The following is a 25983-nucleotide window of genomic DNA, read 5'->3' on the forward strand; positions in this document are numbered from 1 at the left end:
TCCATCCGAACCCGAACTTTCGGCATTTAATTAGTGGTGGCTGCTGAGGTTGGATAAAGCCCTAAGGCTATGTGGAAATCATGGATATAGTCATTGGCTGTATCCATGTTTTCCAGACAACCTTAGAGCTTTATCCAAGTTCAGAAGCCACTGCTAATCAAATACCAAACGTTCGGGTTCGGATCGACTCGAACCCGGTTCGCTCATCTCTAGTAAGTATACTTCCTTTATTATGTTCCTGCACCGCCCTGCCTACTTTGTTTTTTATTTCATAGGACCTCTCTATTAAATGGGCCATTTTACAACCACTGATATCTACTGGTGTAACAGGAAACATGTTGCATAGTTACAAAATAGTATTTATTATAGGAATTAAGGCACAATTTGAGTAATCTTCAGTTGTCTGGGGATTCCATGTGTAAGCTGATTCCCTGTTTCATTCCCCCCTTATTTATGTTACTATATTACAATTATTGTAGTTTGCTTCCAAAAACTGTTTTCAACACACTCATATACACAGTAGATTTCATATTGCTTTAAATAGTTACAAAGCTAGCATAATAAAGGGGGAGTATGCACAGCATAGGGTATAACTAAGAGATCGTGGGGGAGTCCAACCATTGGGCAAGCTTCATACATTGTCTATGGAGCAGCTGAGGACAGCCGACTGCTGAATGCGAGAATTTCTTAGTGATGCCCTATCCTGTACACACTCTGGATAGGACATAACTACCCTAGATTACAATACCCCTTTAACTAAAAAAAAAAAAATTTACTTTTTTTTGTTACTGCATAAATATGCATTGTAAAAAGTTAAAAATACAATATATATTTTCTTTATACAATATAAATTTAGAGAATCAGAATTTTGTTATTAAAAAAACACAACAATTTGTTTTGAATAGAAAATATAAAACTAATTGTATATGTGGAACGTCCAGATTACTACAGCCGTAGTTGTCATCTTGAATTCTAGTTCAAACAGGAGGTGAAGCACTTTATGATGGCGTCCCTGCGGGGGGGAAAGGGGTAAGTCAGTTTACTGTCAGAGGATCAATCACTGAGCTCCTCACCACAGGAAGAGAACAGGTTTTAGGTAATAATTTCATAGACGTAAGATTAGCACAACTATAATATATATATTCATGGTGACAGGTTACCTTAAAAGTGAATGGGTCCGGTCCGTACGATGTACAGAGATACAGACACAACCAAAGAGGTGAGAGTGGAAGCAAAGTAAACAATGGCCAATGGCTCAGTTCAAATGGCATTTGCCAAGGGAATTGAAGTGCCACAGAAGTGATGCTGAGCTCCAGCATGCACGCCTCCTCCACCTCTTCCTTCCTTGTTCCTTAAGCCGCATTCACACGCCTCCTTTAGTCGATTACAGGCATTCCACGTCCATGTACTGTGCGGAATACGGAACGTGTGAATGCGGCCTTAATGTACAGGGCTAGAGGCTCAGTCCTGTCCATCAATCAGTAAAGGCAGGGAGGCTGTGGGAAGGACGAGGCCACATGCTGGAGCTCAGCATCACTTCAGCTTCCCATGACATCATGAAGGCCAAAGCCATCATTTATTTATCTCCCCATCATCTATCTGCCTGTGTCTGCAGCTCTATACCAGGTACAGACCATACCCACACCACACACTATATAAGGGACTGCGTGGTAAGTAACACGTTAAAAGGAAACTCAGGGGAAAACCTTTTTTTTTCAACTGGTTTCGGAAAGTTATATAGATTTGTAACTTACTTCTATTTAAAAAAAATCTCCAGTCTTCCAGTACTTATCAGCTGCTATACGTGCTGCAGGAAGTGGTGTATTCTCTCCAGTCTGAAACAGTGCTCTCTGCTGCCACCTCTGTCCATGTCAGGAACTGTCCAGAGCAGGAGAAGTTTTATATGGGGATTTGCTGCTGCTCTGGACAGTTCCTGACATGGACAGAGGTGGCAGCAGAGAGCACTGTTTCAGACTGGAGAGAATACACCACTTCCTGCAGGACATACAGCAGCTGATAAGTACTGGAGGACTGGAGATTTTTTAAATAGAAGTAAATTACAAATTGATATAACTTTCTGAAACCAGTTGATTTGAAAGAAAAATATTTTCTGCCAGAGTGCCCCTTTTAACATTCCAATATTGTAGCTGCTAAGACCAACAACCTCAAGCACAGGTCTTTAGGGCCCTATTCCACCGGACGATTATCGTTTGCATAATCGTTAACGATTTCAAACGACCGCTATTGCGAAAGACCTGAAAACGTTCACTCATTTCCATGGAACGATAATCGTTACTTATGATCGTATTTGCGATCCTTTTTTCTTCGCTATTTATTCGCTATTGCGTTCGTATCTACTGCGAACGACCGAATGACGTCTTATTCAATGCGAACGAGCAACGATAAAAATAGGTCTAGGTCTTATAAAGCGATTAATGATTTCTCGTTCGGTCGTTAATCGTTAACTGCATTTCAACCGAACGATTATCGTTTAGATTTGAACGATTTAACGATAATCTGAACGATAATCGTCCGGTGGAATAGGGCCCTTAGTCTGGGCTCAGCCATCAGTTATATCCAATCCATTCATGCACATAAACAAATCCGTAAAATGGATGACGTACGGTCCGTACATCATCCATTTTAAGGTACGGATGCTGTTTTTTTTGCAGGAACATTATAGTCAAAGATGGCGGATTTCATGTGTAAGGTATTTCCGGTCTGTTTTCACGTTATCCGTCGTCATCTGTATTTGTCACTGAGCGCGTGCAGAGGAGGAGAGAAACCAGGAAGGAATATAAACTGATTTGCAAAGAGATGCAGACTGAGGCGAAAGGATGGACAAAGGGCAAGGACAATAAGCCAAAATGCAAACGGAACATTAAAGGGGTAATCCAGCGCTACAAAAACATGGCCACTCTCTTCCAGAGACAGCACCACTCTTGTCTCCAGCTTGGGCGGGGTTTTGCTGTTCAGTTCCATTGAATGGAATGGAGCTTAATTGCAAACTGTACCTGACCTGGAGACAAGAGTTGTGCTGTCTCTGAAAGAAAGTGGCCATGTTTTTTGAGCACTAAATAACGCCTTTTATTTATTCTAATTATTTAACTGTGTATTATATGTAACCTCTGTACCGTATGCATAGAAAAAAGTGCTGCGGAATCGGCGCTATACAAATAAATATATTATTTTAAAGATCGGATTATTTTGCAGTCGGTTTTGCTGATCTGGTTATTTAATATGGAAGGATCCATTCATGAACGGGCTGGCTGTTTATAGACTACTGTCTCTCTGTATTCTGGAAACAATAGTTTCAGCTCATGTACTTACCTTGCAAATGGAATAAAAGAGATGCTGTACCTAGAATACAAAAGCGAGAAAAAGAAATTTAAACTGTTTTCTCTTATTTTCTGAAGACATTTAAAGGGGTTCTCCTAAAACATGGCTGCTTTCTTCCAGAGACAGCACTGCTCTTGTCGACAGTTTGGGTGCAAGTTTTGCAACTCAGTTCCATTAAAGTGAATGGAGCTTATTTGCAAACCGCACCTAAGCTGGTGACAAGAGCAGTGCTGTCTCTGGAAGAAAGCGACCATGTTTTTCTAATGCTGGATAATCCCTTTCAGAAAGCAATAAAACCACTTATAAATAACTACATGCATTTATAACTTTAAGCGGTTATCCAATCTTTCGTAAAAAAAAAAAAAAAAAAAAAAAAAAAAAAAAGCCGCCAACATGATAAAACACACAAAACAGGAAGTAATCCAGCACACTGGCCCTTGGCCTCAGCGGTCACATGCAGCATTCCTGGAATCACCACTTAACAATGGGAGCCTTGACGCCAGTAGTATTAAAGGGGTTTTTCATCAAATTTTGTTTTCGTTCAAATGAAATGGTGCCAGAAATTTGTAATCTACTTACATTAAAAAATCTCCAGTCTTCCAGTATTTATCAGCTGCTGTATGTCTTGCAGGAAGTGGTGTATTCTCTCCAGCCTGACACAGTGCTCTCTGCTGCCACCTCTGTCCATGTCAGGAACTGTCCAGAGCAGCAGCAAATCCCTATAGAAAACCTCTCCTGCTCTGGACAGTTCCTGACATGGACAGAGGTGGCAGCAGAGAGCACTGTGTCAGACTGGAGAGAATACACCACTTCCTGCAGGACATACAGCAGCTGGTAAGTACTGGAAGATGAGTTTTATATATATATATATATATATATATATATACGTAAATTACAAATCTCTGGCACTTTCTTGCAGCAGTTGATTTGAAAGAGAACATTTTTGGTGAACAATTTCTCTAATTGTGCTGATTGAAGAGATGAAGTTTATTACAGGTTGGTTTAGGAAAGCAATTATAGTCCACTCGTTTATAATGGTCTCCGGTGATTTACAGTGGAGCTTCCAGTTATTCCAATTTAGAAGTAGGAAATTAATGTGTCAAAGACCAAACATACCCGGCACCAGCTTGTCACCTCCTATTACCTCATTCTATGTTATTTTGTGATTCCGGTGCCACATTTCCTCGGTCCCAACCTGCGCTCAGCTGCAGAATATAATATATATATATATCTCCTACCTCGCTCTACAACACTGAGCCAGGACACAACAAGGGACTGTCCGCTATATAGATTATACCCACAAAAAATGGCGTCTCACTCCACAGTCACAAACTACGACTTTTTGGTGCAGAAACTACAAGATGCCGTAAACATTTTACTCCAATATTCACAAGAAGTTATTAGAATCAAATCCGCTGCACTTTATTACACGGTGTCCGGAGGAGACAGTGATCAGCAGCTGCCACTGTCTGTGTCCTCCTTCACTTCAGGAGCAGGAAGCGGGTTGGACTGGGATTTGATGATTCTATGCGTTTGGTGGGGTGAATGCCCCTAGGTAACAGCAAAACTCTGCAGAAATCATAATAAATTGATATTGGAAAGATGGAAAGCTACTGGTGGGCAAAGTATTAATGCAAAAATAATTGGGGGGGGGGGGGGGGGGGATACCACTTTAAAGGTTTCCGCTATCCACACAAGCAGATAATGATACTGCAACATCTAAAGAAATTCAAACCCCACTTGGCTCAACTCCAGGAGACCCATTAGACCAAAGTGGACTTTTCCGGCTCCAAAAGTTATGGGTGAAAGATGTTCAGGGACCTCCTGCAGTTACCACAAGGCTCAGGTGGGTGATAATTCTCATTAACAAATCTTTCCACTGTCTCCCATGATAATGTTGTCGGACTCTCTACCCTTCATGCAGGCACATTAGGGGATGACTTTGAGGACAACGCAGCTCATTGTTAAATAGTTCTACCCTAAAACTGTAGCCGGGGACATCAATGAAGACATGGTACTTGCTGGAAACTATGTATTAGCCTCTAACTTTGTTACCAATCTATAGAAGACTAAGGGCCCTATTCCACCGGACGATTATCGTTCAGATTATCGTTAAATCGTTCGAATCTAAGCGATAATCGTTCGGTTGAAATGCAGTGACGATTAACGACCGAACGAGAAATCGTTGATCGCTTTATAAGACCTGGACCTATTTTTATCGTTGCTCGTTCGCAAAACGTTCGCAAATCGTTCGCATTGAATAAGACATCGTTCGGTCGTTCGCAATAGATACGAACGCAATAGCGAAGAAATACGGAAGAAGAAACTATCGCAATTACGATCATAAGTAACGATTATCGTTCCATGGAAATGAGTGAACGTTTTCAGGTCTTTCGCAATAGCGGTCGTTTGAGATCGTTAATCGTTAACGATTATGCTAACGATAATCGTCCGGTGGAATAGGGCCCTTACTGTATTACTTTCTCCTCTTTTTTGTACCTTCACTACCCAACTCCCTTAAGAAACTGATTTCCTATGGAAATTTCCCATCAGTCTATCCAAAGATAATGGGTTTAAATTAGAGGTAAGTGATTAGTTATCTCAGAAATCCGCTGATCAGCCGCTGCCTTTTTACTTGCTGCTCCTCCCTGTTTCCTGGGAAAAGCTGGACCCAGTCCAAGGAAACTGGGGAAGATTTACAGGACTGGATCCAGCTTTTCCCGACACCCGATCAGTGGATTGCAGAGATAATGAATGGATTTGCTTTGTTATTACTGTAAATTTGTTCATCTCTAGTTTAAATGTCTTCTGTGAAATTCTTTTTTTTTCACAATAGATTTCTGATCCCACTTCTCATGCTGACCAACCCCAGCTATACTGGAATACTGCTAAGGCCTCCGCCTTAAAAAAGAAAATCCCTTCTACATGCGCACAGGCTGCACCTCCTTTCTATCTCATCTCCTTGATACCACACGACAACAGCGACAATGGGGAAAAAGCGACAATCAACCGTGGATAAAAAGCTTCTACGCTCTCACTATGAGGCCCTCCTATTTTGTTGTGGCAGCAGAACCAAGTCCATTGTCACCCAGCTGATATCACTGCTTCCAGCCCTTCTACTGAAACCTTTATACCCCAGATCCATTTCTATAACACACAAATACCAACACTGACGTCATTAAATCCCCCATTCCCTTTAGATGAAGTAAAAACAGAAGTTTCCCACTGGAGGTCACATAATGCCCAGAAGGAATTTCAGGCAATTTCTATAAAATCCTCACTGAAAATACTAGGAGACTGACAGCTATCCTCCCGAAGTGTATTCCATCTGCCCACGTTGGTCATAATAGGGGCCGATCAGTATGAATGTGTGTAAGGTTCCTATTACATGGGCCGATGAACACCGATTAATACTGTGAATAAGTGCAAATCTGCTAGATTGTCGCACGCTTACTGGGCCTATTACACGGCCTGATAATCGTTTAGCAAGGGCTGCGATCTGTTCGGGTTCCGGCACAGCGTGCTGCAGCTTCAGAGTGGCCACTCAGCCAATCAATGACCATGGCAGTCCCAGCCAATCATTGGCTGAGCGGCCTGTCAGCTCACAGGCCACAGCGTGTGGTGCCAGGATGCATACAGCGTGCAGGAGAAGACCGGGAGCATGGACAGCTGATGTACTATCTGTCTGGGTAATTGTACGCCATGCATTGCTATTACACGCAGTGATGCACAGATGGCAGCCAATGATTTTAGATCTGGGCCTAAAGAAACCATCAGCCGATGACCGTTGTCTCTATTACACAGAGAGATAATTGCCCAATTTGACCAAGTTTAAACAACGTGTAAAAAAAAAAAGGTTAGATGGCAGGAGGACATTTTGTATTTTACTTACCAGGTCATTGCTAGGAACTGTAGGATACAAAAGAGAAGTGCCAAACCTTTCTTATTCCACTGTAAGAACAAGGTGAAAAGACATCATCAGATGGGTGCCAGTTATATCCAGTACATCAAAGAGCCAATGGAAATCATACGCTACGGGGTAAGTACGGGTTTATACCTCTCTTCCCCTGGTTGTTCATCTCTCAGTGGCTCTGTCTGCCGCCTCCTCCTCCCCATCTTAGCGACTTTGCTTTACATGGTCCCGTATAGGGTTTTTGCTCCCTAGAGAACCTCTATTTGGTTGGATGCGGCTGCAATGTTCTCTTATGTAAAATCGCTGTCTCTTTTGTAATTTATTCTCTTTTCCCATCTTTTCCTCTGAGGTCACTTGTCTCATCGCCTTTAAAAAGCAGCCATGTGTTTCTAAGCCTGGACCACACCTTTAAGGCACTGTTAAGTGATGCTGTCTATGGAAGTAGACGATACCCTGGCGAGCATGAAAGCTATTTCTGAAGAGTTTCCTCCGCTACCACAGACAGCATCAGTTATCATGCCTTAAAGGTGTTGTCTAGGCTTAGGGTCCTATTACACGGCCTGATCATAAACTGTTAACTAGCGCCGATCGTTATAAGGGAGGAGGGGACATAAACCTGGGCCTATAGGTATTTCTAGGCCAGACCTCAGCAGTTTGGTTTTTGTGGACGGTATATATGTATACAGTGGTGCCTTGGATTACGAGCATTATTCGTTCCGGGACGGCGCTTGTAATCCAAATCCAATCTTAAACCAAAGCAAATGTTCCCATAAGAAATCATAGAAATGCAGACAATTGGTTTCACACTCCAAAAATAATGATTTATTATTCTTAATAACATGTAGAAAAGATGAAACAATGAGAAGCAGCAGAATCTGTGATATTATAAGTGACTGTACAGTAATGGAGAGGATGGGAAACACAAGGGCGGAGGGAGACTGCAGGGAGCAGGGAGGAATGAGCAGGGCAGATGTGGGCACATACATGCAGCACTCTCTGTCCAGGGAGAAAGGGGTTACAGCTATGGAGAGATTACCCCCCACAGTCCTGTCCCCTGATGTAAGCCCCAGCCTGAAGTGGATCTGCTATGATTTGGAAGGTGAGGGAGACTTCCTGGGTCAGAGTACAGGGCTGTAGACCCCGCTATGCAGACCGTGCCCCTCCCCCACTCCCCCTGCCACCCAGTACAGGGAGCTCTTACACCAAAGCAATGCTCTTACACCAAGTCACTATTTTCAAAAACTGTGATCTCTTACACCAAAACGCTCTTAAACCAAGGTACCACTGTATTTCTTTTTGATGTAAATATACGGGATGAAATGTTCTTTTTATGGGTCTAGTGCAGATTAGGTGTTTTTCTGAATCCTGTAAAGCGTAGTCTGTGACCGGTCATACACTAACAAGGCATACCATACAGCACTATAACCACACAATATAAAGTCAAATACATATTAGGTGCACAACTTACCCAGAAAACGGCGCACAGGGTACAGATGAAGCATAACTGGTAACGTAACAAAAACGGCAATGAGAAAATAGAAGAGATAGAAATGTCTTACTAAGTACTGTATTACTAAGAGGGTCTATCTAGTACTAGAAGAAAAGGAACAGACATGGGCATTGGGACCCCTCAGCCTGGATAAGATGGCTGCAGCCCAAGGACCACCTCATAAACACGGATGTAGCCATAGGCGGGGTGCACCTCCTCATGTGCGAGTTCTGCAGCCTCTTCAGGGTTTACTTGGGTTCATCTTTGCAGTCGCTGTTCCTTTAGTGGCCACGATGCAAATAACAGAGTTTCCCCATTCACTTGAATGGGACAATCCTGCGATTCCTTGCATGCGCTTAAACTACGCTGCCTGCAAAGACGAGCACCTGTAAATAATGAAAATGCTGCAGCACAAGTACCAGGGTCTCCTCAAACAGCTGGTCAGCCCGGGGGACTGGGGGTTGGTACTGGCGGCCATCAATCTTTACAGGCTGGATAACTCCTATTAGGAATCTAGAAAATAATATAACTAATAAGACGTAAACTTATATAGATTGAGGTGTCGCTCTTACTAGAGAGGTTCGGTGGGCCCATGCACCACCACTACTTCCATCCACTAACAACCAAAGTTCCTGAGTACTAAAGAATATATTCTAACTATATTCTAGCATTTTTTTTCTTTCGATACAACTGGTTTCAGAAAGTTATACTAATTTTAAATTACTTCTATTTAAAAATCTCCATTACTTATCAGCTGCTGTATGTCCTGAAGTAGTGTATTCTCTCCAGTCTGACACAGTGCTCTCTGCTGCCACCTCTGTCCATGTCAGGAACTGTCCAGAGCAGCAGCAAATCCCCATAGAAAACCTCTTGTGCTCTTGACAGTTCCTGACATGGACAGAGGTGGCAGCAGAGAGCACTGTGTCCGACTGGAGAGAATAAACCACTTCCTGCAGGACATACAGCAGCTGATAAGTACTGGACGACTTGAAATTTTAAAATAGAAGTAAATCATAAATCTGTATAACTTTCTGAAGTCAGTGGATTTGAAAGAAAAAGATTTTCGCTGGTGTACCCCTTTAATTATCAAATAAAAGGGAGCAGGACATAAAGGGGATGAGAAGCACTGAAATAATATGGTGATATCTCCAAAGCATTACATCCTGGGTAGATAGGTGTGGGGATAGATAGGTGTGGGGATAGATAGGTGAGGGGATAGATAGGTGTGGGGATAGATAGGTGAGGGGATAGATAGGTGAGGGGATAGATAGGTGAGGGGATAGATAGGTGTGGGGATAGATAGGTGAGGGGATAGATAGGTGTGGGGATAGATAGGTGAGGGGATAGATAGGTGAGGGGATAGATAGGTGTGGGGATAGATAGGTGTGGGGATAGATAGGTGAGGGGATAGATAGGTGTGGGGATAGATAGGTGTGGGGATAGATAGGTGTGGGGATAGATAGGTGAGGGGATAGATAGGTGAGGGGATAGATAGGTGTGGGGATAGATAGGTGAGGGGATAGATAGGTGTGGGGATAGATAGGTGATTTCTTCCATACATACCAGCATAATTATTGTAGTAATCAGTCGCGTTAGCTCAAACATCTTCTTAAGTTGCTTTAGTGGACCCATAAGAAAACAGGTGCTGCAACCACAAAGGAAGAAACAATTAGGAAACCGGAAAATATTCAATCTTTTTATCCCAGCCGACATATTTTCTGACACCGCTTCTATGGCTGGGAAGGTTTACAGGACTTTAGTATCTGTTCCTATCTGCAATGTGGTTTTCCCGTCTAACAAGGCAGGATCCATTGCTGGGGGGTCAGTGCAGCCTGACTCCTCCTGTCCATTATGACGGCATCCGCTGTCGGGGCCCTGAGCGAGTACAGCTTTAAACTCAGATGCATCAGAGAACTGGTCCCAGTAATACCACGTCCGGAAGAAGCAGGCGGAACGGTCATAGAGCTGAGCTATGAGGTCTGCCTTTCGTGGAACGTCCTCCACTCTGAACAACCACATAGAAATGAGAAGAGGGTCTGGACAGCGGCATAAGGCAGCTATAGACTCCAGCAGCATTACCCAGGTGACGGAGCACAGAGTGGCGGTAGGTTTTAAGCAGGATATTGGAGATATGCAAAAGGAAGAACACCGGAGTAAAAGGCAGCGGATAGTAAGTGAAGGTAGAGGCTAAGTGCCCCATCCCCTTCCAGAAGGCTACCATTATAGGGCAACTCCAGAACGTGTGAATAAGAGGGTCTTCCCCACAATTCCTCCAGCACATCAACGAAACCTCCAGAAAGACCCTGCAAATTTGCATGGGGTCTCGGTACCTCCTGGACAAGACCTTATTCCCCGATTCTGGCACCTGGGGCGATGAGTGGGTAAAGACCCAACATGGCATAGAGAAGAGAGCGAGTCACAAAGCGGGCCGGAGCCCATACAGAGCGAGTCAGAAGGAGAACGGGCAAAAGAGGAAGGGAGAGAAAGGAGAAAGTGATGAAGCTGAAGGGTTCTCCAAAACCCCAAGGGACGGGGATCTGTAGAGAGCGGATACGGAGAGCCACAAGGAGGCGTGAAGACAGGTCCTAGCTGTAACCTTTCCTGCCTTACACCATCTGCAAAATGTGGAGTCTTGTAACCCCGGGGAAAAGGGCGGATTGTGGAGGATGGGGAACAGGGGATGCTTACATCAAAGTTTTATCAAAGCTCCTTTCATCAAGTGTCCAAAAAACCAAGTGCTTTTCCAAAAACAGCCATAATTCCAATAATAGAGACACTATTATATACACTAGTGCAGAGCAATATACAAGTAATAGATGAACTCAAATACAACGCATAAAGGCAAACAGAATAAAACCTTACTGATGTACAGCAGGAAACATAGGCAGCCCGCCCAAACCAAGTAGGGATCCCCCAGAAGTGACAAAGCTCCAGACTTTCCCTTCCTGACCCAATTTACTGACAGGTAAAGTCCCAGAGAGGAGGCAGCTGCGTGCTCAGTATGCTGCTTTTTTCTGGCCTTACACTTGTAGAACCCCAACTAGATGACTCGGTTTTGGGATATACTTCCCACAGAGTGCAGGGTGAGCAGGATGATCATCAAAAGCAATGGAGGAGCTGTCAGCATCCCCCCCCCTCCCCCCGCCGCCGCCATTCATTCTCATAGGCTGCAGCCTATAAGATCCTGGAACATTGTAACCCCAGCAGGGGGGATCATTGTGTTATCAAAGGGACACTCAGAGACCCCAATAAGGTATCCATCACCATGCCTTGTGGTATAGGGACTGGTTTATGATATGTTCCCCGAGAACATTCAGTCAAGTTTTCAGATTTTTTTTTTTTTCGTGTTTTCGTGACAATTTTCAGTAATTTTCTTTGAAGCCTAAAGGGTTAACTGAGGACTGAATGACTGTAAGTTCTGCAGGAGCCAATGTTCTATAACACACAGATGTGGCGTCACTTACAGGAAGGAGCAGAATAGATGACACAAAGCTATGACGATTGCTTCAGAGACGTAGAAGATCCGCTATCTGGTGGTGAAGTGATTACCTGGCTAATGCAGCGACGTTCCCCAGGGTGTAGAACACGGCAAATAGTTTGATTCCAGCACCAGGAAGCCAAAGGAAAGCCGTTCCCTGTATAAAGGCAAAACCTTCAGGTTAATTCGGAAACACTGTGAGAAAAAAAAAAACATTGAAGGGGTATTCCACTCACACAACATTTGATATGTTGCTGCCCATGGTGATACTAACAATTCCTTCCATACTTGTTATTACCTATTCAGTCTCCTTCCCCCAGTTCTCAACTGCTGCTTTCTGCTGAAGACACAAACATCTGTGTGTGAGCCTTTCTCCCTCCTCCCCCCTCCCTTCTGAGACAGATGATGTAAATGAGTCCCTGGCAGGCTGTATCTGTAACTTCTTTGTAATGTTGGGAGGGTTATTGTGAGGTCAAGCTGCTGATGAACTCACTGTGATTAATCCTCCTAGCATTACAAAGAAGCTACAATGTTGCAGATACAGCAGGCCAGGGACTTGTTTACATCAGCAGTCTCAGAAGGGTGGGGGGAGGAGGGGAGACAGAGAGAAAGGCTCACACACAGATTGTTGTGTCTTCAGAAGAAAGCAGCAGCTGAGAACTTGGGGAAGGAGACTGAATAGATAATAACAAGTATGGAAGGAATTGTTAGTCCATGGCCAGCAACAGATCAAAAGTTATGTCTGAGTGTAATATTCCTTTAATTTTTTCAGCAGCCGCACACCTACTATTTAAACAAAGTTGTCTAGTATAGAAAAAGCTGTGATTTATAACCTCGGAGCTCCATAACCTCGGAGCTCCATAACCTCGGAGCTCCATAACCTCGGAGCTCCATAACCTCAGAGCTCCATAACCTCAGAGCTCCATAACCTCAGAGCTCCATAACCTCAGAGCTCCATAACCTCAGAGCTCCATAACCTCAGAGCTCCATAACCTCAGAGCTCCATAACCTCAGAGCTCCATAACCTCAGAGCTCCATAACCTCAGAGCTCCATAACCTCAGAGCTCCATAACCTCAGAGCTCCATAACCTCAGAGCTCCATAACCTCGGAGCTCCATAACCTCGGAGCTCCATAACCTCGGAGCTCCATAACCTCGGAGCTCCATAACCTCGGAGCTCCATAACCTCGGAGCTCCATAACCTCGGAGCTCCATAACCTCGGAGCTCCATAACCTCGGAGCTCCATAACCTCGGAGCTCCATAACCTCGGAGCTCCATAACCTCGGAGCTCCATAACCTCGGAGCTCCATAACCTCGGAGCTCCATAACCTCGGAGCTCCATAACCTCGGAGCTCCATAACCTCGGAGCTCCATAACCTCGGAGCTCCATAACCTCGGAGCTCTAAAACCTCGGAGCTCTAAAACCTCGGAGCTCCATAACCTCGGAGCTCCATAACCTCGGAGCTCCATAACCTCGGAGCTCCATAACCTCGGAGCTCCATAACCTCGGAGCTCTATAACCTCGGAGCTCCAGCTAAGCTTCTATGTGTGCAGTGAATCGGTCCCATCTTGGCATCCAGCATCTCTCATGGCAATTTCAGGTGTTGCCTTCTCCCCCATATCTGTAGAATTAGGGCTACTTTTTGTAATCTGACTGTGCCCACTCCCACGGCCCGCAGGGTAACGTAACGCTGAGATGTGTGAGATAAGGCTAGAAAGGGATTTCCATCAGGATTCCAGACGCATCTATTATCCCCAGAGTCCTTTCCAGAGCGGAGATAGAAGCCTTTTCCTTACATATAAGTGTGTGATTCCTACAAGAGCCTAGGGTTGGCCAGCGCTTCTTACGCACCACTTAAGTGCCTGCTCGCTTCCGCTGATCCCTCTTTGATTGTGAGTGGGCACACAGCTAGTAAGTAAGGAGAGATAGGCGGCTAACACAGGGCTCTGGACCCTCATTGACAGATTACAGACACATGAGAGGCTATTCCAGATTATAAACAAGAAGCGCGTAACGCAAAATCTAAATAGTAGTCCCAGGCCTCAGTGGTCTGTATCTTTTTCATACAGGATTGAAAAGGTAAAAAGACTAAAGAAATCTCTATATTCTTTACTGTAAGAGCAGTGAGACTATGGAACTCTCTATATTCTTTACTGTAAGAGCAGTGAGACTATGGAACTCTATATTCTTTACTGTAAGCAGTGACACTATAGAACTCTCTATATTCTTTACTGTAAGAGCAGTGACACTATAGAACTCTATATTCTTTACTGTAAGAGCAGTGAGACTATGGAACTCTCTATATTCTTTACTGTAAGAGCAGTGACACTATAGAACTCTATATTCTTTACTGTAAGAACAGTGACACTATGGAACCCTCTATATTCTTTACTGTAAGAGCAGTGACACTATAGAACGCTCTATATTCTTTACTGTAAGAGCAGTGACACTATAGAACGCTCTATATTCTTTACTGTAAGAGCAGTGAGACTATGGAACTCTATTCTTTACTGTAAGAGCAATGACACTATGGGACTCTATATTCTTTACTGTAAGAGCAGGGACACTATGCTGTCATGGCCAATTCATTATATAAGTACAGGGGAGGCCTGGATGCTTCTCTATATATAATATTACAGGTTATGGACACTAGGTCCTCTTTAAGGAAATAAGGGTATACAACAAAAAGCTCTTTCCTGGAGGATGAATGCCCTCATAAATGACGTTTACATCTTCCAAGTCATCCCTATTATACCCCCGGCTAATTTCGTCACTAAGCCGTTTCCCGCGATGCATGGCGCTTGACCCTAGGACCCTTTAATTGAAATAAAGATATGACAATTTAAAGGGAAACTATCAGCAGGTTAGATGAACCTGCTAATATGCCCCTTTTGTGTACAGTCTCTTACCTTCATCCTCAGCGCTGTTCCCATGCAGTTAGTATTAGGATTTGTTATCAATCCGTCCCCAGCTGACCCATCTCTACTATGCTTTGGGGCGGGGGTACCACCTCAGCTACAGCACACTGTCACCACCTCAGGTACAGCTACAGCTACAGCACACTGTCACCACCTCAGGTACAGCTACAGCTACAGCACACTGTCACCACCTCAGGTACAGCTACAGCACACTGTCACCACCTCAGCTACAGCTACAGCACACTGTCACCACCTCAGGTACAGCTACAGCACACTGTCACCACCTCAGGTACAGCTACAGCACACCACCTCAGGTACAGCTACAGCACACTGTCACCACCTCAGCTACAGCTACAGCACACTGTCACCACCTCAGGTACAGCTACAGCGCACTGTCACCACCTCAGGTACAGCTACAGCACACTGTCACCACCTCAGCTACAGCTACAGCACACTGTCACCACCTCAGGTACAGCTACAGCACACTGTCACCCCCTCCGGTACAGGTACAGCACACTGTCACCCCCTCAGGTACAGCTACAGCACACTGTCATCACCTCAGGTACAGCTACAGCACACTGTCACCACCTCAGGTACAGCTACAGCACACTGTCACCACCTCAGGTACAGCTACAGCACACTGTCACCACCTCAGGTACAGCTACAGCACACCACCTCAGGTACAGCTACAGCACACTGTCACCACCTCAGGTACAGCTACAGCACACTGTCACCACCTCAGCTACAGCTACAGCACACTATCACCACCTCAGGTACAGCTACAGCGCACTGTCACCACCTCAGGTACAGCTACAGCACACTGTCACCACCTCAGGTACAGCTAAAGCACACTGTCACCACCTCAGGTACAGCTACAGCACACTGTCACCACCTCAGGTACAGCTACAGCACACTGTCACCACCTCAGGTACAGCTACAGCGCACTGTCACCACCTCAGCTACAGCTACAGCACACTGTCACCACCTCAGGTACAGCTACAGCACACTGTCACCACCTCAGGTACAGCTACAGCACACTGTCACCACCTCAGGTACAGCTACAGCACACTGTCACCACCTCAGGTACAGCTACAGCACACTGTCACCCCCTCAGGTACAGCTACAGCACACTGTCACCCCCTCAGGTACAGCTACAGCACACTGTCACCACCTCAGGTACAGCTACAGCACACTGTCACCACCTCAGGTACAGCTACAGCACACTGTCACCACCTCAGGTACAGCTACAGCACACTGTCACCACCTCAGGTACAGCTACAGCACACTGTCACCACCTCAGGTACAGCACACTGTCACCACCTCAGGTACAGCTACAGTATACTGTCACCACCTCAGGTACAGCACACTGTCACCACCTCAGGTACAGCTACAGCATACTGTCACCACCTCAGGTACAGCACACTGTCACCCCCTCAGGTACAGCTACAGCACACTGTCACCCCCTCAGGTACAGCTACAGCACACTGTCACCCCCTCAGGTACAGCTACGGCACACTGTCACCACCTCAGGTACAGCTACGGCACACTGTCACCACCTCAGGTACAGCTACGGCACACTGTCACCACCTCAGGTACAGCTACGGCACACTGTCACCACCTCAGGTACAGCTACGGCACACTGTCACCACCTCAGGTACAGCTGCAGCACACTGTCAGGGGGCTGAAAGATTCCCTTTAACTGACAGATCTCATCCTAACCTCTTACATGTCTGAACGACACTAACACTTTAAACAGAGAGAAATGAAAGGGTGACGTGTACTCACCAGGATTGAACAGACAATTCCAGAAACAAAGAATATTGCAAACCATTTCACTCGAGTGCCAAAACTTAATGATGAAGAATCCAAAACCTTAAATAAAAACAGTAAAAAAAGTTAGTGGGCCGTTCTTGTATAATGGTTAAAAAGTTCATTATACTCATGCACAGTATTAAAAAAAGCTTGTTATTCGCAATCCTATGGACAGGGGGTAACTCTAACTTTGGAGTCCCTCTTTAACCATGATGGCCACTTTCCCTGTTGTCCTATAACACATTTCCCTCTAAAGATGGCTCCAACGTTACCTTTAAATACACTTAACACTGCAAAGCCGGGAATTAGATACAACATGCACTGTGCATTACATTCAGTAACAGCTAAAAGATTGTGCATTATAAGTGTTAGACAATTGAATATATCGTTTAAAGGGGTACTCTCACCACCTAAACTTAAGTGATAGAGAATGCAAATTAAAGCAATTTAGTAATTTCTTTTGTATTTTACCTCCTTTCACTTCTTGTAGTGTTAGCAGCTCGAAAACTTGGTTCCCGACCACGATGTGACATCACAAGGTGGTCGGGATCCTTGGGAGCCGGGGCTGTATGAGACAGCCCAATGCTCTGGGTAAGTGAGCGACGATCTGCTAATCAGCACTCACTTAGGGTCACTTTACACAGAAAGATTATCTTCCAAAGATTTGAAGCCAAAGCCAGGGATGGATTTGAAAAGAGGAGAAATCTCAGTCTTTCCTTCATGACCTGATCTCTGTTTATAGTCTGTTCCTGGCTTTGGCTTCAAATCTTTGGCGGATACTCTGTCAGATAATCTTTCTGTGTAAATGGACCCTTACAGAGCCTAATATGCGGCTCAATTATCGTGCATCAAGAGCTGTATATATATATATATATATATATATATATATATATATATATATATATATATATTATAAATAATGTCTGTGCAGTTCCTGCTGCATGTAGAAAATAATGAAGATGTATACTTACCTGTCCATGCTACACGGTGTCCTCCTGCCTGTTTCCAACTGCTGAGGCTTCTGCAATTGTCTCTAAAGTGACAGGCCACTGAGCCAATCACTGACCAAGACGGGAGTGCACCGCAGTCACTGATTGGCTGAGTAGCCTATTATTTCAGACATGAGTGTGGAGGCAGCTGTGGTCACCGGGGAACAGGTAGGAGGACACCGGGGAGCGCAGACAGGTAAGTATACATGTACATTCATTTCTTTATAGTGTAATTAGCCGCCAACCACGCTCCTTCTATTAACATTTTGGAACGATCAGCCGATAATCCTCGCCCTGTGTAATAGGACCCTAAAGTATATTTTATGTATGAAGTGAGAGGGGACGTAGCGGTGCTAAACTGAATCTGGGGGAGATGGCAAAACCCTTTGAAGTAAATAAAAAATAAATTAAATAAAATTATAACTCATATTGAACTTTACCTTTCCAGGAGTAGTAAAGAATCCTTTGGCAAGCAAGAAACAAAAAAAAAGCAAAAAAATACAAATAAAAATAAAGTGAGCACATCAGAAAGCAGATTTTCTCCCAGGATGCTACAGACAATAATGCCCATTTTATTGCATGGTGTTCTGTACCGGCGTCATCTGTGCACAAGGCTTATTACCTGCTATACTGTACTCCCAGAGCCCGGTAAACCTAGAGGGGCTGCGGGCAGTCACCAGTCAGCTCATAGGTTATTATAATAAGCATAGCCAAACCGATAACCAGCGCCGTCTGTTCATTACACATCTCTAGCAGTGTAACACACAGGAAGCGATTACTACACTCCCACAGCAAGGGTCTGACCAGCCAGGAGAACGTACACACGCTCTCACACACAGAGTGTGAAATAACACTTCATAAGCATGATTCTTCTTTATGGCTCTGTACACACTGCTGCCAAAGGTTTTGTAGGCTGTTGTATGCAGGATCAGTAAGCTATAGAGATAACTGCAGCTATTTTACCACAATGGGACCCGACGTACCCCTCCAAGTCAGCTACGCACCACTAGGACATGTTCACACAGGGTGCAGAGTAAAGTTGTAAAAATAAAAAAATTGCAAATTCTGCTGCAGATCTAAAGCTAATCTGCAAAAATTGCAATAGCTTATTACGATTTTGAGCTCCCAATGAAGTCAATGAGGAAAGTCGCCACAACATTTCTGACATCCAAACCATTATGCTGCAGACCAAACTGCACAGGAGACCAATGTACGGACTATATGTATCTTTACAGAGAAATTCTCATCTCAACTAATTTAGTTATACTGTAAGGACACTTAGAGTTAAAGGGGAAGTTCACAAAATGTTTTTTTTAATCAACTGGTGCCAGAGATTTGTAATTTACTATTAAAAATTCTCCAGTCTTCCAATACTTATCAGCTGCTGTATGTCCTGCAGGGAATGATGTATTCTCTCCAGTCTGATACAGCAATCTCTGCTGCTACCTCTGTCCATGTCAGGAACTGTCCAGAGCAGCAGAAAATCCCCATAGAAACCCTCTCCTGCTCTGGACAGTTCCTGACTGGAGAGAATACACTACTTCCTGCAGGACATACAGCAGCTGATAAGTACTGGAAAACTTGAGACTTTTTCATAGAAGTAAAAATGTCTGGCACTTGCTGAGACCAACTTATCTGAAAAAAAAATATTTTGGGTAAACAACCCCTTTAAATATTTTTGCAAATTAAAATCATTAAGCAAACTTCCGCCCTTCTCCTGATATGCTGCTTGTTCCCTCCCATTACTGACAGCTCAATATTTAGGTTACCAACCACCACTCTGCTCTAAAAGCAGTGCTCTAGTTATATACTGTTATGATATACATATTTTATACATTATACAGTACATATACACAATATTTCTATACATCTACATTAGACCATGCTTCCCACAGTGCAACTGATGGCACCAACACCAATCAACTATGTGTCCACCAGCAGGCACTGCGGACCATTTACACCGACTTCTTGATAAATCTGGGCCATCATGATAGTTATGGTGCACGGTACAGGGCTCCTACAAGCTGCAATCTTAATTGGTTTCAGAGCAACCACTGTATGGGGAAACTATTGTATCACAAGACCTATGAAAAATAATAAATGGTTCTGATAAGCAACACAGATAACGCAAGTCTGCCTTGGTACTATCACCCACCCTTCCCTTGCCTGTTATTATAACTTTCAAAATCTAAATTTGAAGAGAATGTGGTATAAAGCAAGTTTGCAATTTACATTGATTATTTTTTTTATTATAGTCATGCTATATATCAGCTATACTTACTGTATCCAGGTCCAGTCTCCTGAAGGCAGCTATATATCAGCTATACTTACTGTATCCAGGTCCAGTCTCCTGAAGGCAGCTATATATCAGCTATACTTACTGTATCCAGGTCCAGTCTCTTGAAGGCAGCTATATAACAGCTATACTTACTGTATCCAGGTCCAGTCTCCTGAAGGCTGCTATATAACAGCTATACTTACTGTATCCAGGTCCAGTCTCCTGAAGGCAACTATATAACAGCTATACTTACTGTATCCAGGTCCAGTCTCCTGAAGGCTGCTATATAACAGCTATACTTACTGTATCCAGGTCCGGTCTCCTGAAGGCGCCTATATAACAGCTATACTTACTGTATCCAGGTCCAGTCTCCAGAAGGCTGCTATATAACAGCTATACTTACTGTATCCAGGTCCAGTCTCCTGAAGGCAGCTATATAACAGCTACACTTACTGTATCCAGGTCCAGTCTCCTGAAGGCAGCTATATAACAGCTATACTTACTGTATCCAGGTCCAGTCTCCTGAGGGCAGCTATATAACAGCTATACTTACTGTATCCAGGTCCAGTCTCCTGAAGGCAGCTATATACCAGCTATACTTACTGTATCCAGGTCCAGTCTCCTGAAGGCAGCTATATAACAGCTACACTTACTGTATCCAGGTCCAGTCTCCTGAAGGCAGCTATATAACAGCTATACTTACTGTATCCAGGTCCAGTCTCCTGAGGGCAGCTATATAACAGCTATACTTACTGTATCCAGGTCCAGTCTCCTGAAGGCAGCTATATAACAGCTATACTTACTGTATCCAGGTCCAGTCTCCTGAGGGCAGCTATATAACAGCTATACTTACTGTATCCAGGTCCAGTCTCCTGAAGGCAGCTATATAACAGCTATACTTACTGTATCCAGGTCCAGTCTCCTGAAGGCAGCTATATACCAGCTATACTTACTGTATTCAGGTCCAGTGTGAAGCTTTTTAGTATTGTGCTGGCTGGGAAAAAAAGAGACTAAACACAAGAAAGTCCCGGCCAGTACACAGAGTCACACGGCTCAATGCGTCCGTCAATAAAATGACGGCCTTCTCTGTCAGCGGCAGCGCAGATGACCTGGGAAACACAGGACTTCCTGAGTTTAGGCTCTTTTCTTTTTTCCCCGTAGAGTCTCAGCACAGGAAGTCTGTGATAACATAAAAAAAGTCTGTGATTAAAGAAAAAAAAATTGAACGTAAATTGCAGACACACGTTATATCACATCTACTGCTGATTTAGGTTTTTAAAAGATATAAGGACAGGGACACCTTAATGACCAGATCAGCCATGTTATTTACAGTATATAGAGACCCTGCTACCGTATATACAGTCCCTGCCCTGCCACAGTATATACAATCCCTGCCCTGCCACAGTACATACATGCACTGTCCTGCCACAGTATATACAGGCACTGTCCTGCCACAGTATATACAGGCACTGTCCTGCCACAGTATATACAATCCCTGCCCTGCCACAGTACATACATGCACTGTCCTGCCACAGTATATACATGCACTGCCCTGCCACAGTATATACATGCACTGCCCTGCCACAGTATATACATGCACTGCCCTGCCACAGTATATACAGTCCCTGCCCTGCCACAGTATATACATGCACTGCCCTGCCACAGTATATACAGTCCCTGTCCTGCCACAGTATATACAGGCACTGCCCTGCCACAGTATATACAATCCCTGCCCTGCCACAGTATATACATGCACTGCCCTGCCACAGTATATACAGTCCCTGTCCTGCCACAGTATATACAGGCACTGCCCTGCCACAGTATATACAATCCCTGCCCTGCCACAGTATATACATGCACTGCCCTGCCACAGTATATACAGTCCCTGCCCTGCCACAGTATATACAGTCCCTGCCCTGCCACAGTATATACAGGCACTGCCCTGCCACAGTATATACAGGCACTGCCCTGCCACAGTATATACATGCACTGCCCTGCCACAGTATATATAATCGCTGCCCTGCCACAGTATATACAGGCACTGCGCCACAACAGTATATACATGCACTGCCCTGCCACAGTATATACAGGCGCTGCCCTGCCACAGTAGATCCCGGTAGATCCTACCACTACTGACCTCTATAGAATGGGGGTCCCCGGTAGATCCCACCACTACTGACCTCTATAGAATGGGGGTCCCCGGTAGATCCCACCACTACTGACCTCTATAGAATGGGGGTCCCCGGTAGATCCCACCACTCCTGACCTCTCTAGAATGGAGGTCCCCGGTAGATCCCACCATTACTGACCTCTCTAGAATGGGGGTCCCCGGTAGATCCCACCACTACTGACCTCTCTAGAATGGGGGTCCCCGGTAGATCCCACCACTACTGACCTCTCTAGAATGGGGGTCCCCGGTAGATCCCACCACTACTGACCTCTCTAGAATGGGGGTCCCCGGTAGATCCTACCACTACTGACCTCTCTAGAATGGGGGTCCCCGGTAGATCCCACCACTACTGACCTCTCTAGAATGGGGGTCCCCGGTAGATCCCACCACTACTGACCTCTCTAGAATGGGGGTCCCCGGTAGATCCTACCACTACTGACCTCTCTAGAATGGGGGTCCCCGGTAGATCCCACCACTACTGACCTCTCTAGAATGGGGGTCCCCGGTAGATCATACCACTACTGACCTCTCTAGAATGGGGGTCCCCGGTAGATCATACCACTACTGACCTCTCTAGAATGGGTGTCCCCGGTAGATCCCACCACTACTGACCTCTATAGAATGGGGGTCCCCGGTAGATCCCACCACTACTGACCTCTCTAGAATGGGGGTCCCCGGTAGATCCCACCACTACTGACCTCTCTAGAATGGGGGTCCCCAGTAGATCATACCACTACTGACCTCTCTAGAATGGGGGTCCCCGGTAGATCCCACCACTACTGACCTCTCTAGAATGGGGGTCCCCGGTAGATCCCACCACTAGTGACCTCTCTAGAATGGGGGTCCCCGGTAGATCCCACCACTACTGACCTCTCTAGAATGGGGGTCCCCGGTAGATCCCACCACTACTGACCTCTCTAGAAAAGGGTTCCCTGGTAGATCATACCACTAGTGACCTCTCTAGAATGGGGGTCCCTAGTAGATCCCACCACTACTGACCTCTATAAAATGGGGTCCCCGGTAGATCCCACCACTACTGACCTCTCTAGAATGGGGGTCCCCGGTAGATCCCACCACTACTGACCTCTCTAGAATGGGGGTCCCCAGTAGATCCCACCACTACTGACCTCTCTAGAATGGGGGTCCCCAGTAGATCCCACCACTACTGACCTCTCTAGAATGGGGGTCCCCGGTAGATCCCACCACTACTGACCTCTCTAGAATGGGGGTCCCCGGTAGATCCCACCACTACTGACCTCTCTAGAATAGGGGTCCCCGGTAGATCCTACCACTACTGACCTCTCTAGAATGGGGGTCCCCAGTAGATCCCACCACTACTGACCGCTGTAGAGCTGGAGGTCCCCGGTAGATTCTCCATGCTAATCCCCTCACTCTGGAGCCGCTGACCCGTGGACCGTTCCTAGATACAACCCCACAAGCTCTTCCGGCTTTTCCGGGACTGTGAAGCAGCAGAGCGGATATCCGGACTCCCGCACACCGAGTATCTGCCGGTACCTGCGCTGTCAGGCCCCGCTCCTCATCTTCATGGCCGCTCAGCACCCTGCGCAGCTTGTCCATGCTCCCCGCAGTACAGCACGTCCACTCCACCCGTGACACTGGCAGCGGCTCCCTCCACACTGCTGCCCTCCCTGCCTGCACCGTCACGTGGTGACAGCAACACGTGACCCGACGGCACCAGCAGCGGCCAACCCCCGTCCTGAGAGCGCCACCCTGGTATCCACGCTGCGTGACAGAGAGCGTCCGGACACGGGGGTCACCGACAGAGAGCGGCCGGACACGGGGGTCACCGACAGAGAGCGGCCGGACACGGGGGTCACCGACAGAGAGCGGCGGGAGACGGGGGTCACCGACAGAGAGCGGCGGGAGACGGGGGTCACCGACAGAGAGCGGCCGGACACGGGGGTCACCGACAGAGAGCGGCCGGACACGGGGGTCACCGACAGAGAGCGGCCGGACACGGGGGTCACCGACAGAGAGCGTCCGGACACGGGGGTCACCGACAGAGAGCGGCCGGACACGGGGGTCACCGACAGAGAGCGGCCGGACACGGGGGTCACCGACAGAGAGCGTCCGGACACGGGGGTCACCGACAGAGAGCGGCGGGACACGGGGGTCACCGACAGAGAGCGGCCGGACACGGGGGTCACCGACAGAGAGCGGCCGGACACGGGGGTCACCGACAGAGAGCGGCCGGACACGGGGGTCACCGACAGAGAGCGGCCGGACACGGGGGTCACCGACAGAGAGCGGCCGGACACGGGGGTCACCGACAGAGAGCGGCCGGACACGGGGGTCACCGACAGAGAGCGGCCGGACACGGGGGTCACCGACAGAGAGCGGCGGGAGACGGGGGTCACCGACAGAGAGCGGCCGGACACGGGGGTCACCGACAGAGAGCGGCGGGAGAGGGGGGTCACCGACAGAGAGCGGCCGGACACGGGGGTCCCCAGAGGAGAAGCTGGCCACATCTCCTGGAAGCCTCCCCTCACTGCCCCCCCTCACAGTCTCCCCTCACTGCCGCCCCTCACAGCCTCCCCTCACTGCCCCCCCTCACAGCCTCCCCTCACTGCCGCCCCTCACAGTCTCCCCTCACTGCCCCCCCTCACAGCCTCCCCTCACTGCCGCCCCTCACAATCTCCCCTCACTGCCCCCCCTCACAGTCTCCCCTCACTGCCCCCCCTCACAGTCTCCCCTCACTGCCCCCCCTCACAGCCTCCCCTCACTGCCGCCCCTCACAATCTCCCCTCACTGCCCCCCCTCACTGCCTCCCCTCACAGTCTCCTCTCACTGCCCCCCCTCACTGCCTCCCCTCACAGTCTCCCCTCACTGCCCCCCCTCACTGCCCCCCCTCACTGCCTCCCCTCACAGTCTCCTCTCACTGCCCCCCCTCACTGCCTTCTCTCACTGCCTCCCCTCACTGCCCCCCCTCACAGTCTCCCCTCACTGCCCCCCCTCACAGTCTCCCCTCACAGTCTCCCCTCACTGCCCCCCTCACAGTCTCCCCTCACTGCCCCCCCTCACAGTCTCCCCTCACTGCTCCCCCTCACAGTCTCCCCTCACTGCTCCCCCTCACAGTCCCCTCACTGCCCCCCCTCACAGTCTCCTCTCACTGCCCCCCCTCACTGCCCCCCCTCACTGCCCCCCCTCACAGTCTCCTCTCACTGCCCCCCCTCACTGCCTTCTCTCACTGCCTCCCCTCACAGTCTCCCCTCACTGCCCCCCCTCACAGTCTCCCCTCACAGTCTCCCCTCACTGCCCCCCTCACAGTCTCCCCTCACTGCCCCCCCTCACAGTCTCCCCTCACTGCTCCCCCTCACAGTCTCCCCTCACTGCTCCCCCTCACAGTCCCCTCACTGCCCCCCCTCACTGCCTTCTCTCACTGCCTCCCCTCACAGTCTCCCCTCACTGCCCCCCCTCACAGTCTCCCCTCACAGTCTCCCCTCACTGCCTCCCCTCACAGTCTCCCCTCACTGCTCCCCCTCACTGCTCCCCCTCACAGTCTCCCCTCACTGCCCCCCCTCACAGTCTCCCCTCACTGCTCCCCCTCACAGTCTCCCCTCACTGCTCCCCCTCAC

The 25983-nt window shown here is 47.1% G+C and overlaps 1 protein-coding gene across 2 annotated transcripts; it reads right to left on the bottom strand.

Annotated features, from left to right (window-relative positions):
* Window positions 1-338: 338 nt before the first annotated feature.
* SFT2D1 (SFT2 domain containing 1) lies at window positions 339-24074 on the bottom strand. Of its 2 annotated transcripts, none has more exons than XM_069974384.1 (8): window positions 23903-24074; window positions 16924-17010; window positions 12291-12376; window positions 10305-10386; window positions 8721-8756; window positions 7232-7290; window positions 3331-3360; window positions 339-1012 (listed from the first exon to the last, which is right to left on the bottom strand). In XM_069974384.1, exons 1-8 carry the CDS (start codon window positions 23963-23965, stop codon window positions 973-975), a joined length of 483 nt encoding a protein of 160 aa, XP_069830485.1. In that variant the 5' UTR covers window positions 23966-24074; the 3' UTR covers window positions 339-972. The 2 variants fall into 2 exon arrangements, with proteins under 2 accessions (XP_069830485.1, XP_069830486.1); XM_069974385.1 differs by lacking the exon at window positions 23903-24074 and adding an exon at window positions 23730-23856.
* Between the last annotated feature and the right edge of the window lie 1909 nt (window positions 24075-25983).

This window comes from Dendropsophus ebraccatus, chromosome 6 (assembly GCF_027789765.1).
Source record: "Dendropsophus ebraccatus isolate aDenEbr1 chromosome 6, aDenEbr1.pat, whole genome shotgun sequence".
Taxonomy (NCBI): domain Eukaryota; kingdom Metazoa; phylum Chordata; class Amphibia; order Anura; family Hylidae; genus Dendropsophus; species Dendropsophus ebraccatus.